Source organism: Castor canadensis, chromosome 7 (genome assembly GCF_047511655.1).
Source record: "Castor canadensis chromosome 7, mCasCan1.hap1v2, whole genome shotgun sequence".
Taxonomy (NCBI): domain Eukaryota; kingdom Metazoa; phylum Chordata; class Mammalia; order Rodentia; family Castoridae; genus Castor; species Castor canadensis.
The window spans coordinates 12881941-12901579 of NC_133392.1; the positions used below are offsets into that span (position 1 = coordinate 12881941).

General features: G+C 46.7%; 1 protein-coding gene across 1 annotated transcript; it reads left to right on the top strand.

Annotated features, from left to right (window-relative positions):
• The first annotated feature begins 8231 nt into the window (after window positions 1–8231).
• Window positions 8232–10165, top strand: Prlhr (prolactin releasing hormone receptor). The gene is made up of 2 exons (XM_020183365.2): window positions 8232–8359; window positions 8646–10165. The coding sequence occupies exon 2, from the start codon at window positions 8652–8654 to the stop codon at window positions 9762–9764; it is 1113 nt and encodes a 370-aa protein (XP_020038954.1). The 5' UTR covers window positions 8232–8359; window positions 8646–8651; the 3' UTR covers window positions 9765–10165.
• Window positions 10166–19639: the final 9474 nt, after the last annotated feature.

A 19639-nucleotide genomic window follows, 5' to 3' on the forward strand; every position in this document is an offset into this window, starting at 1 on the left:
TATCATCAGAGAACCCAGCTAAACCAAGAGCAGGGCCCAGAGTTGTGGTAAAATCCCTTAGAAGGCCCCACCTGGGCCTTCCTGTAGCCCTGGAAAATTGCATCAAAAAGAGGCCCCACTCTCAGCCTCATTCATGGGCACCTTGAGATACTATTAAAGACATAAATTTCCAAATTGAATAAAATGATCAGGAAAGAGGAGAAAGGAGCAGTTCCAGGTAACAATTTACCTTGCTGCCCTACCCAGGGCCGACAGGGATGCAGGAGGTTGCTTGGAGCCCCTCTCCAGGTAGAAATGTGCTGTGCAGGTATCTGGGAAAAGCAGGAGAAATGGTCCCTTGACACAGAACATCAGCCTGCAGAACATTCCAATGACTCAAAAAATGTAAAGAACATCCGTTCTCTTTCATTTCATGCTGTCTGAACATGAACTTAACTCATGGAGGTTCATAGTGGGTTCAAATTGTTGTATGTGTTGTACACGAGCAGAAAGGGGAGACACAGCTAAGTAATACATGCAGTGCTGATATGGTTGGGTAAAAAATGTTATGAACACTTTGAAGATTATTGTGCATTTTAATAAATATCATGAAATAATAATAATAAATATTATGAAAGTGAACACAGTTCTAATTTCCTAAAGCAATTAATAGATTCCCCAGTGATCATTAGTTCCTCCCCTGCATTGCTTGTGGTGGGAACATTTATCATGGTTCAGACATCCTGGTGACTTTTGTAGACTTTGCTCTCAGCATTTATCGTGGCTCATCCATCACAATGATTCTTGTAGATTTTTCACCCACTCACTAGACTACAGAATTTTAGAAAATAGTCATTTTTTTTTTATTTCGGTTTCTCTTGCAATATCCAGCCCTGGGATCTGCATGGCCTGATAAACAATGACTAGATGAAGCAGGTTGAAAAACAGCAAATTCTTCTCACCACCAAGTCTGTCATGAGGCGTGGCGTTTTATCAAAAAGAGTTGGGTGATGCATCCTGGAGACAGTGCCATCAGGCAGGACAAAAGAATTGTCCAAGTGTAGCCACTATGTTCCTTGGTACCTGTTACATCACCTGGTCTTCTCAACACCCCCTGGAGGCAGACATTATTATGTACTTTTTTATCTTTTCCAAAACCAGGATTCTTCTAGGATGAGAACTTTGCCCAGTGACTCACACAGTGGCAAAGCTGTTACTGACCTGCAGGGCTGTATATTAGTTCTTATTTTGTCTTAGGACTTTGTGACTAATTCTGCCTTCCCTTTGGTAGTTGATTTTTTCTTATCATAGGAGAGGTTTCTTTTTTAAAGCATCATCTTTCTCCATTTGCCCTGTTGCTATTTCAGGAAGGAGCTGAAAGACAGCCTGGAAATGAAATATTTTCACAACACTCTTCTGGGGTCAAGGTGTCTGAAGAGAGTTGCCTCCAAGGCTGGCTGTGTTCTTGTCTCCAAGGAGAGCACTTAGCGAATGCAAAACTGCAGTGTGTTAGTGTAAGGCTGCTGTTCCCACCAGGAGCCACATTTGCCTCTACTCTCAGGGATAGTTGGCAGTGTCTGGAGGCATTTTTGGTTGTCACACCTCAGTGTGGAGGGCATGTGGGGGAGAAGCTGGGGCTGCTGCTAAACATCCGATAGTGCACAGGACAGCCCCCCACATCACAGAATTATCCAGCAAATGTCAATAGTGCCCAGGATATGACATGTGGTTTATAGCTTTGACAGCTCATTTTATTTTGGGGTTCTATTTCTCATAAAATAGAGCACACGTAATTATAATCATGTAATATATATCACTGCCAACAAAACTAATACAATATGAAAATATATATGTAAAAAATTACAGTTCTGAAATAAGTAAATGATTTACTCTGAGCCAAACATGAGTAACCATGCCTTGGGAACTCAAACCCAAGCTATCCAGAAAAGCGTGGTTTCACTGTGAAAGAAATGACATAAGCCTTTACAGTGATGAAAGAAAGTAAGTGGGGTCCTCATGTAGGCAGACCACAAGATCAGATGTGATCTTTGTCAGGGAGGGGGACTCTCCTACAGGATTCAAGTGCTGTCTCATTTCCAGCCTTAGGGTTGGTAGAAGCCAGAGGTCCATCAAACTTGGTTTATAGTCTAAAAGTTTTATCTAGTAGTTACCAAAATGCTAGGTCAGACAAAGAGGTTGTTATTTAATAGCTATTAAAAGAGACTAAAGATAGCCCAATATAACTTTGGCATTTTGATCTACAGCAGTCTGTCTCTCTTCAAGGTCAAAATGCTCCAATCAGTAAAGTCAAGCAATCTGGAAGCTCTGAGATATAAATGTGGCTTTTCTGGAGAATTTCAGATTATACATACAATACTTTATATCCACAGTTCTCTTAGGTTTTTCTTTGATTTCACTAGAAAAGATGAAGTGCAGTAGCAAAGTAAGAGAGCAGATGGTCTGTTTAATTGCTTCTGATGGTTAAAATAGGCATCTGTGCTTTGAAAGACTAAAAGGAGGGTCCAGTGTATATCTGTCAGACCTCCTGCCTACCCATCATCTCATATTTAGGAGAAATTACTCAAGAACCCCAATTCTCTGCATACTTTGCAGTTAGAACTTGAGTGTGGGATCCAAGTTTTGACCACTAGATTTACGTGAGTGAAACTTGTATTGATAAATGAGTGCCTTGAAGAAACAAAGGCCCCATTGTATAGGATGGATGTATAACTTTTGAGAACAGTGAGGATTTCAAGATCAAGTTCCTAATACAGAAGTGGTATAGGCAGAGGTGACAGTAGCAGTGGCAGTGCTTGTGGGAGTGTATGAGTTGTGGCTTCTTCAATAGTAGATGGTTTGGGAACTTGACCTTGGTGTGGGTCTCTTAATTATGTGGGCACCCCTCCCAACCCCAGCCAATGGCAAGTAGGGTGAACTGAGTCTGCTAAGACACACTTTGCCTAAAGAAGCTTTGAATATTTTATTTTATTTATGCATATTATTTTCCAATGCATTTTGAGGGAATTTTGTGTGTGAAGTGTCTTTTGAATTGATTTATTTAAGAATTTGGATAATAAAGAAATGTGCACAGAGGTGGGCATATGGGTCATCACCCAGCATTGCTGCAAATGTGCCAATCAGTATGGAGTGCTAACTTGAGGTCTGATTTTAGTTGAGTGGGCAATTCGAGTACAAACCATTAAATTAAAAAAATAAGACATTATTTGGAGAAACAGCTATAATGTGATATTAAGTCTGAGAAGAATTAGGAACCAGGAGCCTCCAGGTTTGTAAATTTACTGAAGCCACAGGACTTTCAGTTTTATGATTGTATTTCATAGAGTAGCGGTGCCCTAAGAGTGTCTCCATTGTCCCTCCAGCCAGCTGACTCTATTTCTGCCAAATTGTGAACTAGGCAGGGAGCTCTTTGAGGGCTGGGAGCATGTCTCACTCATCTTTTTCTCTCTCAAAGTTCCTTGTCCCAGCTTTGTCACATAGTAGGTGAATAATGAATAGCTGTTGAACGAGAAGGCTTCATTGTTCCTTTTTCTTGTGGGTCAGAAGATTTTTCTACTCCACCCTAGCCCCTGTGTTCCTTTGGGGGTCTCACCCACCCCTCTGCTGGGGAGGTAGCCTATACCCAGGATAACTGAAGGCAAAGAAGAGATAAGACATTGTTAGTCTGTTACAAACTCATGCTATTATAGGAGTCTATTCTTTAAAAGAAAGGTGTATGTGTCTTGTAGACTTTCTACTCTAGGGCTGCAGCAGGATGGCTACCTCTGCTCCCTAGAGACTGCCTGGAGTCTACTCAAAGTCTGCCTACAATAAGTACAGTCTGGCAGGTGACCAGTGAAAAAAACAAAGGGCCACTTTGTTCCATCCCCTGAACAACACATGTGGGCAAGGCATCTAAGAGTAGGTTTCCTTTCTGGAAAAACTTGGCACCCTCTCACCCTTTTGGAGTGCAGGGCATAGTCAAGAGCTTTCACATGTGCTCAGCTGGAGAAAGGCCAAAGCTTGCCCATATTTCCAACCCAAAAGGTTGAGACTCAACACAGACCCCAGATTAAAATGAGACAGAAGCCAGCCACACAGCCTTCCATGCCACTACAGTAATGCCCATTGGGGAGGGGAACTAGGCCATTTGGGTTTTGCTTTTGCTTTTTGACAGGATAGGAAAAAGAAGAGGTACAGCCAAAGAAAGACCATTTCTGGTCAGAATAATAGCTTTTAAATCTTTACTCTGTGTTTTGGCAAAGTTGGGCTGGAGAGTTACAACAGTAACTCTCAGTGTGGTCAGGACTGAGCAAGGAGCCATAATTAGTATGTCTGAGGTCTGTGACTCAAAGAACTTTCTTGAAGTCACTAAAGGAAACACACAGAGCTTTCTTTACCTTTGCATGAGATGTCATGCTAGTTCTTACACAGCCTGCCACAGGCTGTTTTCTGCCCTAGGTGGCCAGACCTGCCCTGTTGGAGAGGCTTCCAGAGCTGATGCATGGTTCAGTGTGAGGAGCTGAGAGGCACCTGGCTCTCGGAACACACACAGGGCAGGCTTGGGCGATTCAACTCACTTCTACAGGAGCTTCTTTCCTGTTACTGCCTTGACTCAGACAAGTTTCCATTATTTCTTACCACTAATAATTAAAGATCATCTCTAACATTTTCTCAGACATCTGAGCAAACTCCAGTGTGCCAACATGAACTCAGTTAGTGTCAAATCTTCAGATCCCTTTAATCAAGCCCAGGCCTCTAACTCCAGTCTTTGTTTCTGTTTTCTTCATCTTCTGCTTTTCCACATCATGTTACCTATTGACTTTGTGTTAGGCAGCTGTATTTTATTGTAACAAAACACCTGAAATAATCAAGTTACAAAGAGGAAAGGTCAATTTTGGCACACGGTTTCAGTCCATGTTTGTTTGGCCTCATTGCTTGTGGGCCTGTGGTAAGACAGCTCATCATGACAGAAGTACATGGGGGGTGGGGAGTTCAAGCTGCTTGCCCAGTGGCTTCTAGGAAGCAGAAAGGGAGGAAGAGACTAGGTTCCCCCTTTGAGGGCATGTCCCAAATGAGCCCTGTCACTAAGCCCTACCTCTTTTAAGTTCTACCACCTCTCAACAGAACCTGGACTGGGGCCCAAGCCTTTAATTCATAGGCCTCTAGGGGGTACTTATCAAAACCATAGTAGTCATCATTAGCAATGTCATTCCCTGAAGTTCATATGGCCCGAGGTATTTTTGACTCCTATATAGGATAGACAGAAGCAAGGGACATTTTGGGTAAGGCATAAATACTTGCTAAACTTAAACATGACAAGATTGGGGTTGTAACTGGATTTTTTAGAGCTCAATAAACCACTTAATTTTCTAGTGACAATCCCAACCTGCTTGTTTTTTTCAGTATTTGCGAGTGAATTTGTCATTCATTCATAGTGAGTTCAGTAGTTGAGTGGATTGGCTCCAGAATCAGGCAGATCTAAGTTGGAATTCTAGCTGTGTCATTGTGATTAGTTACTTACCAGACTTCTTTGAAGAATGCACAATATACAAGTGAAGAAGTACTTAGCACAGTGCCTGACCTGTATAAAGCTCTCAATAAATGATAGCTATTTTTATTCATTTGATAAAAGAAACATGCCTTGGACATCTGCTGTGATCATAGCATCTTACAGGTACAAAAATGCTTCAAGTCATTGGTTCTGCCTCTAAGGAGTTTATAGTCAACCTTGATGAAGACAGGGAAACTAAACACTTTTTGCAATTTCAAAGGTAGGAAGTAATAATGACAGAAAGATGAGAAAGGAGAAGTCTTTAGGATAGGGTAATCTTTGAGTTGGGCCTTGTGAGGTGTGAACAATGTGGGCATGTAGAATTGAGTGGGGACAAAACAACCAACATTTTAGAGAAAAAAAATAGACCCTAAGAGAAGCATTGGCTAGGAATGGTGAGGATATGTCAATATTGAACAAAATTTGACTTGTGTTAGGGAGTAAAACAGATGGGGGTGGAGGTGGAAGTGGGGAAGGCAGACCAAAAAATGTGGGAGGGTCAGAATGGCAGTGCCTGCTGGTGGAAATGCCATGCTAAAGAATCTGGCCTTGGTTTGATGGACATTAAAGGCTTTGGGGAACCAAGTCCCTTAGTTTGCTGTGTAGTGTATAAAGGACCAATCTTCCTTCATTCATCCACAGAGTTCTTTGTTTACTTAGGACCTCCCTGGTTTCTGGAGCATTTATTGTATTAGCACAGGACAGTCTGAGCATTAGTATGGTTTGATCATGATATATCAACCTTGCCTGTAGTGAGGAGTAGAGGAAATAAAGATCCAATATTGCGTATTCTCTTCTAAGACGTTCATGCCTTTTCTACCTTACGAATATAGATACCACTAAATCCTTACCAGACTTAATTTGGAACCTGGCAAATACTGTCTCACTTCTCTGGAAGGTGCTCCAATATTAAACCTTCAGATTCCAATATTTGCATGGCCTTTGATTGCTGACAAGGTTGGTTTCTTACTGCTTTTACTGTGATATATCAAATGATGTTGACCTGAGTTCTGGCTCCACTTAGAAGGCCTAACAACATCCCAAATCCTTTTCCACCTGCTTTACAACAATTTCCTATGCTTCAGGTGTTTAACAGCCCTGCTGGTCAGCATGATGGAGAAACTACCAGTTAAGGGATCAGGCAACACAACTGAAGCTTTGTAGTTTTCTGGGTTAAAAAAAATTCATAATGGTTTTAGATAAATTGATTGTAACTCAGGGATTGTAGGTTTGGGGTGGATACAGCTGCATACAATTGATAGCTTTTGTACCAATGTTGACTTTTCTTCCTGAATGAGTGACTCACTTGACTTTGGAGGGTGGAATAATTTGCTACTTCTTTCCAGTCTAACTGCAGCCACAGTTAGGATAAAACACAAGGGCTTACCAGAGAGGGGACCACGAAGAGCTTCTTTATCCTCTGGTAAAAGGAAAGAAGAGGCCCAGGAGATGAGACGGCATCTGAAGGGGAGATTGCAAAGCCCCCTTTTCCTCACACCCATCTTCATGGTTCAGGCTAATTTGCATTTCAATGACGACTTAATACTACTAAAATTTTCATGAAACGTTTAAACTTTTCAAATGTTTATTACTTTTGCTATCTATCCAGCTAAATCCTGTAATTACTGGCATTTAAAAAAAAATCCTAAAAACTGAGATGAGGTGGCCTGAGGGCATCATTCAAGGAAGAAGAGAGAGTACCAGTTTAGAAAGTCAACGTTTGGTACTGGGAGAGCTGGGTGATAGGGTGTGGGTGTAACTGAGAGAGAAAGAGCTAGAGAAGGGAGCAGTGGGGCAAGGCATTGAGGTGTGTTTTTGTTGGGTAACTGGCACGAGGGCTGCATATTCTGACCTGGGGGGTAAACAATGGGGTTGACCCTGTGTGGTGATCCGCACAGGAGCAAAAGTCACCAACCCCTGGACCTAGGAGACCCGGCTCATACACCTCTATTCACCCTCTTCTCTGAGTCAGCAGCCACAACCCAGGAAGCAAAGAGAAGAGGCATCTCTTTGAACCAGGCTGGGTTTTTTTCTGCCAACATCTGGGACCCACAGAGGGGAAGGAATTTGCTAATTGTTGCGCGTGGCACGCACAGCGCGGCAGGTGCAGCAGGTGCCGCAGGACTGTCCGCGGTGCGGAATCCTTCCTTCGGCTTGGCGGGACCGGGTGCCCGCAGCTCAGGCAAAAGGCTCAGTGGGTCCGCGGCCAGCTCCGGGCTCTACATGGCAAAGCCCGGTCAGACAGAGCCCAGCGACTCCATCAACCGCAGCTGGAACTCTATGTAGGATCCGAGCTGAAGGACCAGTCTGTCCCGTCTCCCTCACACCCCCTGGTGCATCTTAACAGCTCCCTTACCCTCATCTCCCCTCCTGCCCCTCCCCCTTGAGACCACACCAGGGGGTCCCGACAGCTGGGCGCTTCATGCTTCTCTTCTGCTGGGACCGGGATTCTGCAGCGGCGCTGCAAGCTCCGGTAGTGGAGACCACCCTCGCTTCTCTGACCTGGCTTTGCCGGCCCCTCCCCCTTTCTGGCTCCATCCTCCCCACCCTGCCTTCCTCACTAGTTTCCTAAGCACCGAGCTGGGCAGCTTGCGCTCCGCCCCCATTTTCCATACAAAGAAGCGCGGAGTGGGGGGGGCGGGCAGGAGGGGAGGCGCTCCCAGTCCCCTCAAAAGCTGCTAGCCCACTGGGAACCCCTGGATCCGTGCAGCAACCGCAGGTAAGAGAGAAGCCTGGGTCGCCGTCGTGGGAGGAGGACCGCTTGGGGACAGCAGAAATTCTGCCCTGCCCTCCCGGGAGCGCTTTCCCGCGGTCAAACCCCATTCACAGGTAGGAAACTCGTTCCCGGGTCTGGGCTGCGTGGATCGAGAGGGCTATGCATTGAAGAGGAGGTGTTTAGGTTACCTGTGCCTGTCTAACCGTGCTTAGGTTTATTTTACAGAGGTGGACGCACAGCACCTTTTTATTGCTTTTGTTGTTGTTCCGTGGCTAGTCATTCCAAAGGGAATGGTGGGGGGTGGGGTGGGGGTGGGGTGGGGTGGGGGGTGGGGGGTGGTTGGTGTAAGAGAGGCTGATGGAGAACGGAAAATGACAGACTTTGATTATTTTTGGACAGGTGGCCATGACCTCACTGCCCACGCGAAACTCCAGGGTACCTGACTTGTTTTCTGGGTTGCCTCCAGTGGCCTCAACTCCGACCAACCAGAGTGCGGAGGCCTCGGTGGGCAATGGGTCTGTGGCAGGTCCCGGTGCTCAGGCCGTCACGCCGTTCCAGAGCCTGCAGCTGGTGCACCAGCTGAAGGGGCTGATCGTGCTGCTCTACAGCGTCGTGGTGGTCGTGGGGCTGGTGGGCAACTGCCTACTGGTGCTGGTGATCGCGCGGGTGCGCCGGCTGCACAACGTGACCAACTTCCTCATCGGCAACCTGGCCTTGTCCGACGTGCTCATGTGCGCCGCCTGCGTGCCGCTCACGCTGGCCTATGCCTTCGAGCCACGCGGTTGGGTGTTCGGTGGCGGCTTGTGCCACCTGGTCTTCTTCCTGCAGCCGGTCACCGTGTATGTGTCGGTGTTCACGCTCACCACGATCGCCGTGGACCGCTACGTCGTGCTGGTGCACCCGCTGCGCCGGCGCATCTCGCTGCGCCTGAGCGCCTACGCCGTGCTGGCCATCTGGGCGCTGTCCGCGGTGCTGGCGCTGCCCGCCGCCGTGCACACCTACCACGTCGAGCTGAAGCCGCACGACGTGCGCCTCTGCGAGGAGTTCTGGGGCTCCCAGGAGCGCCAGCGCCAGCTCTACGCCTGGGGGCTGCTGCTTGGCACCTACCTGCTCCCCCTGCTGGTCATCCTCCTGTCCTATGTCCGGGTGTCGGTGAAGCTCCGGAACCGCGTGGTGCCAGGCTGCGTGACCCAGAGCCAGGCTGACTGGGACCGCGCACGCCGCCGCCGCACCTTCTGCTTGCTGGTGGTGGTCGTGGTGGTGTTCGCCGTCTGCTGGCTGCCACTGCACGTCTTCAACCTGCTGCGGGACCTCGACCCGCACGCCATCGACCCCTATGCCTTTGGCCTGGTGCAGCTCCTCTGCCACTGGCTGGCCATGAGCTCCGCCTGCTACAATCCCTTCATCTACGCCTGGCTGCATGACAGCTTCCGCGAGGAGCTGCGCAAGCTGTTGCTCGCCTGGCCCCGCAAGATCGTGCCCCACCGCCAGAGCGTGACAGTTAGCGTGGTCATCTGATGTCCCTGTGCGAGGCTTGGGCTGGGGAGCTCCACGTCCCTTGGCCTCTGAGGTCACTACCCGAGGTCACACTGGAGACCTTAATTCCCGGCACCAGGACTAAGCTAGCATAGCTAGCCCTCTTGTCCAGCTGCCTGTCTTGTTTTTGTGTTTTTGTCAATTGTTAAGTGAACTTTGGTATGGAGACCAGAGAGAGGGAAGAGCATTATTTCTTTCTTATGGCCCTAAAAGCCAAACAAAGCTTTCTCCTAGTTCAGAAAAATAATTCAGAACCACTCTTTGTTCCTTGCTTTCTCTTCTGCTCAGTAGTGTTGAAGGAATGCTGTGGGTGGGATTTAAGATGATGGGAGTTTAAAAAATTTTTCAGTAAGTCTTTTTAAAAGGACACAGCTGAGATATAATACCTGATACTGTTTTGTCAATTTGAGTCCTGGAGTGTCTAGGATTTTAGGTAAATATGCATTACAAACTCACATCTAGGATTTTCTGAATAAGACTTTCATGCACTATAAATATTTCAGTTTTAAAACCGACTTGAATTTATAGCACAGAACCACTTACAACCCACCTTGTAAAAGGTCTTGATTTTTGTTTTCCCTTCTAACTCCCCAATTACTATATTAAAATGATGAGATGAATTGGTTAATAAGGGATAGCTGAAGAGAAAAATGTCCAGTTTACTTAAGGGAATCAATAACTGTACATAAAGACAGACAACGCGTGTGCGTGTGTGTGCGTGCGCGCGCGCGCAGGCGTGTACGCAGTGTTTGCCACAGGTCAGGCACTCAAATATTCGATTTTCTGACCGCTCCGTGTCAACCGTGTGCACCAGAATTCTCTTACATCCTCTAATTGCTCGGTTGCAATAGCTGCCATCTGACTGCTCAGCATCTGCTCCTCGGGGACACTTGGAACATATCAGCCCAGAATATAAGGGCGGGGAGAAGTTTACTTAAGGACAGCACAGAAGAATAAACTGCCACCCACAAGATGTGGAGATCAAGCACTAATTACGGTCAGGGGTAAGGAACAGGTAAGGACTGTTGGGCAGGACACCAGGTTGATAATCATCCCGTTAGCCTCTCGAGAGCTCTGCTAATGAGGACAAGTGCCCTGGGACAAGGCTCTTTAAGATGAATGTTGGAACAAGGACTGGGGCAGAAGGGCAGGAACCTTGAGAAATGAGACACAGTATCCAGCTATCAGATCAGCCCCTCTGGTATGTGTGGCATGAACTAGTGCCTGCAGCAATTTGGTCACCATCTGTAAGGTTCCAGTACTGCCCCAGCTCAGAAGAATCAATGCCCCCCCCACCCCCCCCACCCCTGCCTTTTGCTTCTCTTACTCTCAGAGGGGAGCTCATTCATTCATACAGGGCAAGGAAAGAGAGGACAGTGCTGGGATGATAGGGATTAAATTTTAATAGACCCATATAAACCATGTTGAGAGAGTACATTTTCTTTCTTTTTTCTTTTTTGTAGCTTATTTTTATTATATTATTGCTGTACTGGGGGAGAGTGCATTTTCATGCCCTAGGAGTCTAGTAGTTACATGGCTAGAATTTTTGCAATGTGGGGAAAGGAAGGAAGGGGCTAGCTTGGGAGAAAGAACAAGGCAGATGGAGATAGAAGATGGAAATTACCTTTGGCAATGGCACTAAACCGACTTTGCACTTCATCCTTGGGTTGGAAAACAAAGAAATCGTGTTTAAATAATGCAGCCCACACCCACAGCATAATGTCGCAGCCTTCTGTCCCTTGCCCCAAACGAGCTTATCTCCCAGGTGTCCCAGGGTCTGGCTCCTGTATTTCCAGCAGGTCTGAGTACTTGGGAAGGCTCAATACCAGAACACAAGGGTACATATGGAGAGGACAGGGATATGGGGAAGGAGTAGAGTTAATTAGGGAGAAATCTGATTTATTATGATCTCTTTGTTGGAATGTTTAAATCACTGATTCTCAGCCCTGGCTGCTCCTCAAATCACCTGGAGAGCTTTAAAAAAATGGGACCTGGACATCATCATTTTTCAAAGCACCTCAGGTGATTTTTAATGCACATCCAAATAAGTCACCTTAAGAATTATCTTCTTGTCTAATGAATCTCTGAAATATTAGAATGAAATTTCAGTTGTATCTGCCAAAGTTGTAAAAATTTGGAGTTGAATTTGACAATGAGTTGCATGCCATACTTGGAGAATATCCTTTTAGTTTTCAGATAATAGCTGGTTTATCATATAGAAAGAAATCCCTGTGATCAAAATACACAGGGGTGTTCATCCAACAGTTTTCTCAATTACTTTTTGTGTGAGTCCAGTCAGGTCAGAAGAAATATCATTTCACTTTAGATTAATTGAATTATAAAGTTATGCACCATGAATTATTCCAAGTCCTCACTGTGGTGTTAAAAAAATAAAAATGTTTCCTAATTAGCTTGATTTACATCGATATCAGTTGTGAGAAGACAGCATCCCTATTAATTACTAGAACAGCTACCACTGGTTTCTGTCACGCCTACAACTTACGTTAAGATTTTAAACATTTGCATAGACTTTATGGACAGCCTAAAGAGGTGGGTGAATTATGTTGGGCTTCTAAACATCTTTACAGGTTATGAAAATTGGCAACTGAACAGCAACTGGTTAATTGTTACCCCATGTGACATCTAGTTGGGACAAGTTTGTCAAACAAACTGACTTGTTAAAAAAAAAATCTCTCAGAGATGAGTTCCAGAGAAATCCACACAGGCTTGTAGGTAGAAAATTGTACTTTATAATTTATTCTGGTTAATATCAAGACATGTATGCAGGCCTGCTCCTGCAGGGAGTCAGACAGGAGCAAAGCTGGGAAAGAAGCCAGCCCAGACTTGGCACCAGCTTCCCAAGGCTGACAGGAGGTTCTGTAATCCTCTTTGCAAGCATTGTCCCCAGGTCTCATTTTTGGCAGCCAATCAATAGATTTATCTCACTAAATCTGCAGAGGAGTGTTTCAAACTATGTTGGCAAGTTTACCTGGAAATAGCAACTGTGAGAGCTGCAAAGGAAATCATATTCCAGTTGACATAACCTGTCTGATGTTTTGTTCTTGTGGATTTTTGGGCTGCTCTTTTATCCGGGGAAGCTAAGGTTTATTTTTTGCAGGTAGGCTAGTCAACCACATCTGTCCTATGGTTTGCAAGGTAAGGAACTGAGCTCCAGGGTCAAGCATGTGCCTTGATCAGGAGTGAACACGGGGCCAATCCCTCATGGAGGAGAGGTCTGGAGCACCTGTGATCCCCCAAGGCAGGTCCTTGATGGGTTTATCGCCATGTGTTGATGTATTTGCTATGTGTGTGAGATGCTGTGCTGCTTGGTCACTGTGGGAAGCTTCTCAGGTGGGGGCTTGCCATGTGTTTGACAATTGTGGGCACTCAATACACAGTGAATGTTGCACAGTCTCTAGCCGTGGGATTAATAACCCAAGCTGGTTACACCCATGGAGTAACTATGCAACCTCAGGACCATGATGGTTAAAGCAATGATAAACCACACCAAAGAAAACATTCTACTTATTCTAGACCTGTCAATCCCAACCAATGCCAGAGATGAACCATTCATTGTGGGGCTTCTGTCACTCTCTGTCCCCAATCTGAGTAACATCAGCATTTCATTATGTAGTACTAAGCTCTTTACTCTCCCAAGATCTCAAGATACATCTACAGATCCCTCAAAGTGAAAGTGCAGAATTTCATGTTTAATTTCTATATCATCAAGAATCTTGACAACTGTTTAAAGGTTAACATTTTGTCAACCATTTCCTAGATATAGTATGGGAAATGCCAAAAACATCCAACATGTGGGTCTATAAATTAACCCTAGAACATTCTGAAACATTAATGATAGTCATAAATAAGATTTCTTATTTACAATAAGAAACATATACAATACAATTTAAAAAGTAATTTGTGAGCTTGGTACCTGTGGCTCATGCCTGTAATCTTAGCAGAGATCAGGAGATCTTGGTTTGAAGCCAGCCTGGGAAAATAGTTCATGAGATCCTATTTCAGAAATACCCAATACAAAAAAGGGCTGGTGGAGTGCCTGAAGTGATAGAGTGCCTGCCTAGCAGGTGTGAGGCCCTGAGTTCAAACCCCAGTATGACAAAACAAAAAATGGATTTATGGACACTTTTTCACAGGATTCATTTATCCTACAAAGTGAGATAAAGTAGCACACAGATATTAGAAAGGTAAATGTTCAGACTGGGTGGGAGTTACAATCTTGATTTATTAAAAGACTGGCTATTCCCAATTAGTCTTTGGAAGGAGCAAGTCTTATTAGGACAACTAAATGTGAACTTCCAATGGGTTTTTGAATTGCTCATGTCTGCTTTTCAACCCAATTCCTCTCATTTCTCACCTTTTGGAATAAAAGGTCTATTTTGTCTTTTTCTACTACCTTTCTATATTATCTATACAATATCTCCTCTCTGGAGTCCCTTCTGTCCCAGTGACAGTGAGTTTGGACTTAGAAGGTGAATGATGGAAAAAAGCCCTAGCTAGTGCAGCCATTGCTGGCTGGACCAGGTGTGCTGAGGGCTGCAGCTCCTGTATTTCTTTCCCACTGTGGGGACAAGAAACTCACACAATTAGTCATTTCCCAGCCAAACTCCAGATCAAGGTGGATAACAGAAGTTTGCCCAGAATTTCCACAGGACCTTTAACTTGACAAATCTCACTGAGGGCTCTCAAAACAGAACTGAGAATAAAAGGTCAAATGTGTTTTATTTCGATGTTTGGTGCTGGAGTAAAGAAACTGGAGCCAGAAAAAGCAAAGGACAAACAGTTTCTGCTTTTAAGCATTGCCTGCCTCCCTCCCTCTGAGCTCTCACAAAATCCCCTCTTGACTGGTGGATGGCTAAGTCCCTGGGTCCTAGAATGCATCTTCTCCTTCTGCAATGACATCCAGTGATGAGTGCAAAGCTATGCTGCCACCATTGCCCCTGTCCTTCAGTTATTTCCAGGCAAAGAAAAAGTCCTTTTGAGCTGTAAAAACTAAATAAAGATGTCAGATGTGATCTCTGAGTTACAAGTCGGGCACTGGGCTTTTCTCCATAACCTAGACTATCCCAGTCACTCTTGTGGCTTTGCCCTGGGAGGATGGCCCAGATACAGTGGCCTGGCATGGCCCGTGTGCTTACAAGCATGCTCCAACAAGATCATCCTTCTGCAGTCACTGCCCTTTGCAGGGTAAATATAAGGGCACCCTGACCTTTCAGAAAGAAGACCCAAGATTATGGGCAGATGGAAGACTGGAGCACTTGTCAGGACCTTTGACGGCCACAAATGCTTCTTGCAGACAGGTTTCTCCATTCATCCCACCTCCTTCCCACCCACACTCTTCCAGCAAGCCCTTCTTTTCTTTCTCTACAGTATACCTACAAAGCTTGGGGCATTTATACATCATTATTTTCTGGAGAGCGGGGATATCTTCTAAAAGCTGAGTGACACTGAGCCAATGCAGCATGACCTGGTCAGAGCACTGTGCACTTGTACCTGACTTAGCTGCCAGGGTCTGGTCTCCAAGGGGGTGGCCGGGCCTGGTTGCAAAGGAGGTGTCCTGATTTTGAGCTAAGGAGGATCACAGGCTTAGAGGAATGCTACCCAGGGACCTGGAGTCATCGTGCAGCTTGTGTGCAGCTTGCTACCGCTGCTGAGCGCGGTTCATCACAGCTGGCTGTGTTTTCTGATGTGATCCAATGCCACATGCGTGCCTCTGTCTTTGCTCTCAGGTCCTTGAGCTGGGTGCATGGCGCCCTCCACTGCTACCGTGTGGACCTCGTGTAGCTCCGGTGTCCTAGCTGTTTATGCTTATGAGTTCTTGTCTGGTGGCTCCCCCTGCACCACACACCTCTGTTGCTGACCTCCTTGTGGACCGACGAGCCAGACCTATGGCAAAGGTACAGTGGTCGCCTCCCTGAAGTCCTTAGTGGAGTCTCTGTCCCTCTCTGAGCGTGCCCAGCCCAGCCACGGCTCTCCATGACCCCCTTCCCCCCCCAGCGGAGTGCGGCCGCGTGGGTCGCCGTGCCATCTTCTTCCACCCGGTGCCTGTCTTTTACTTGCTCCCGGGGCTGAACGTGGACCTCATTCCTAACGCTTTCTCAGCTCCTACAACTGCTCTGTCCCTGGAGCGGTGGCCAGCCCCACCCAGGACATTCCCTGTTCTTGCCTGGGTCTCCAATTTCGGCTTGTGGCCCTCCTTTACTCTCCAAAGTGCGTGTGTGGTATCTCCCCCACCTCCTTGTTCCTTCCCCAGCTCCAGCCCCTGGCACCATGGAGCACTTTGCCAGGAGTGGAGGAGAGGGAACTATGGGTGGAGAGGGGCGCCAGAGTGCTGGGGGGGGGGGGTGCGGGTCTGTGCGCCCCGGGCGGGCGCTGCTGTGCAGCTGGTCCCCCTGGCTGGGTGACGCGTGCTCGCCGTCTTGGCATTTTCTGGGGTGGTGGAGTTAGTAGTCGGAGGAGGGTGGACTCGGGCCGTAGGAAGGGCGCAGAGGGCTCCTCCAGGAGCACAGACTCCAGGGATTGCCTCTGGGGCTCTTCTCCACCACAGATCCAGTCGCCTTCTAGGTGATCCACACTTAGTTTCTTCAGGGATCCCTTGATCACTGTGGAAACAGCTTCCAAGGAGAAATCCGGAGCTCCAGGATGGTAGAGCCCTTGCCAATGCTGTGAGCCAGTGAGCCCAGCAGCCTCCAGGGTTGATAGGAGGCCCTGGGGGCTGCCTGGGGAGGGCTAGGCTCCCTGCCCTGCTGTAGGCCTCCCACCCTCAGTCATTGCACCTGTTTCTCCTGTATCATCTCCAGGCAGGAACCTACAGGAACCCACTTATTTTGTTTATGCAGTAGGGACATCAGAAGTCTAGGACTGAAGGCAAAGAGGGAAGAACACTGATCTGCAGGTCAGGAGGAGTGAATGGCCCTGTGCACAAGGTCTTCCAGGGGGGCACCTGGAGCAGCCAATTTTCTTGACTCTTCCAGGGTGTGCAAATTATCAGTGCTGGGTTAGGCTTGTATGTCCCTGGACCCAGGCTCCTGCCATCTGGTGAACCCACACTTTGTGAGTCTGTGGATGAGGTGCAGCAAGAGCAACAGCAGCCCAGAGGAAAAAACAAAACCCGCCTGCCATCATTGCCCCAGGCAAATGATAATCTACAGCTCAGCCTCCTGCTGAAGAGCAAAGGTGACCACCAAGATTTAGACTTCTCTTGAAAAAGTACTAAGCGAGGATCCAAGTGCAGTGCTGCACACCTATAATCTCAGCACTCAGAAGGCAGAGGCAGGAGGATCTTGAGTTCAAGGCCAGCCTGGGTTACAAAGTGAGAACCTGTCTCAAAAAACAAAAAGTAGCTGGGCACTGGTGGCTCATGCCTGTAATTCTAGCTACTCAGGAGGTAGAGATCAGGAGGATCGCAGTTCGAAGCCAGCCTAGGCAAATAGTTTGTGACATCCGATCTCGAAAAAAACACACCACAAAAAAAAAAAAAAAAGGGCTGGTAGAGTGGATCAAGGTGTAGGCCCAGAGTTCAAATCCCAGTACCGCAACAACAGCAACAACAAAAAAGTAGTAACTCCCCACAGGGGAGTTAACTAACAGTCTGTACTTTTCCTCTCCAGCCACTCCTAGGATCACACATACACTCACACACATCGTTTGTAGTTTGCCAAAGTGGGACTAACAGTAATGTACATTAGTGTTCTGGGACTTATTTCTACCTTCCTCCCCTAAAAATTACATCAAGGCCAGCTTTCCATGCTGGGTTTTAGTCACTGTGGCTGAAGAGCAGTCCACAGCCTGGGTGTACCACTGTTTTATGATTTTTTCAGCCTGTGAGTGGTGCCAGCTGGAAGAGAGAAACCCTAGGCTTACAAGATCTCCCAGAGCCCAGCAGGAATGCAGGGCAGTTTGAATCTATTGCAATCATAGAGGCCAGAAAGCTGTTCTTTTGTCTGCAGAGAAGATGAGGTCCTTTGTGGAGCCCTCAGAGCCCAGTACAGTCTGGACAGTGTGGGCTGGGACTCCATCTCCTTGCCTGTTTCCAGGTCCCACACGCTGATTCTGGCTGGTGCAGCCACCCCAGCTGTTGCCAGCAAACATCGGCTAGTGTGTGTGTTGAGACACTGCCAACCGGGGACAAGGGTTTTCTCAGAGGTGGGAGGTGTATGGGGGGGTCTCTTTCCTAATCATAAATCCACAAAGTCACAGGATCATGGCGAGTAAAGTACTTCACTGACCACAGGTTAGTTTCATACATTGTCCTAACAGAGTTGAGCAGAGTTCACTAACGAAAGGACTTTACTAAAGGTGAGTGTGAAGTGTGCAGACATACAAAGATGGTGAAGCAAGCCATAGCCATAGGAATGGAGGTGCTGATACCCTTCCCCTCAGTCTGGGGATTGGAGGGCAGAGAGAGCTTGCTGACACTCTAAAGGGTAGAATCAAAGGGAGCAGTGGCCTTGGTGGAGGCATTGAGCCAGCCTCAGGTGTCCCTCTGCAGAGGGATCCAGTAGAAAAAGTAAGTTCATAAGAAGCTGGTATATTCCCAAACAGGTATAAGTTCCAGAAAAATGACATATAAGTACCATGTGAATTCAGTGAAGGGGCCATTCATGCATGGCCTTGGTGACCAAAGATCCTTCATGGATGAGGTGGCATTTGAGCCACACTTTAAAGAATGCCTGGACATTAAGTAATGAAGAGAGATGCTGGCCGGAGATCGTGTTGCAGGCAAGGTGAGGACGCAGCCAATTCAGGGAATTGTGAGGCTCACCGAGGAGTATAGGCTGTGCCGTGGGAGTCCTGAGAGAGCTTGGCTGAGGAAGATTAAAAATGCCCATTACATTTATTGGAGTCTTACTGTGTGCTGGGCACACAAACACCGATGCCATTTATTTCCCATCACATTAAGAGAAGGCATACTTGTTATTCTCATTTTACAGAGAGGAAAGCAGACATTTCGTGAAGACATTTGCCAAGGTATTCCCACTGGAAAGTGGTAGAACTGGGATTTAACCTTCCAAACCTGCATTCTGAACCACTGAATCTTCAACTTGAACTTTAGCCTAAGGAAACTGGGAGGCAGTAAGGAGCCATTGAAGGTTTAGGATGAGAGGCAGTTAAAGGAATGACCTGTTCAGACATGGACTCAAGGACTAAAGAGTGGGATGAGGAGACAGGGAACAGGGAGATGAGTTAGGGAACAAACCATTGCCATGGTCTGGAAGAGGGAGACTCAGGATGAGAACTGGGGTAGCTGAAATGAGAGTAGAGAGGCAGGTGGGAAAGAGCCCTCAAGAGAAATTAGCATCAGATATCTGGGTGTTTTGTCTGGTTAGACTTTTCCTATTTACATTAGGCAGAAAAGGTAACGAATGGCACCTATGCACCAATCAAGAATGTTTTCTCTAGGAAGCAGCAGCTTCCCCAACTAACCACAAGGCCAAAAGCCTAAGAACTATTATTATCTGATTTAAAAAGAGGTTGATTTAGTAGCTCAATGATGTGACTGGGGATTCAGGATTATTTTGTCTTTTGCCTCCATCTTGAACTGGTTTACCTTTATCCTTATGTTGCTGCCTCACGTCATCGAAATGGCTTCTGAGACTCCAGGTACTCATCCACATCAAGGCAAGAAGTGGGGAAGGGAAGCACCATCAGCTCTTCCTCAGCTCTGGAAAGCAGAGGCCATGTCAGATGCCTTTTCTGACTCTAGCTGCAAAGGAGGCTGGGAAAGAAACCCTTTTACATCTCTAAAATGGAAGGCTCATAATGGCTATTGGGTTATCCAGCCCTTGGTGACTGCCCCAAGTCCAGGGGCAATATCTTCTTCAGAACTCACTCCACAT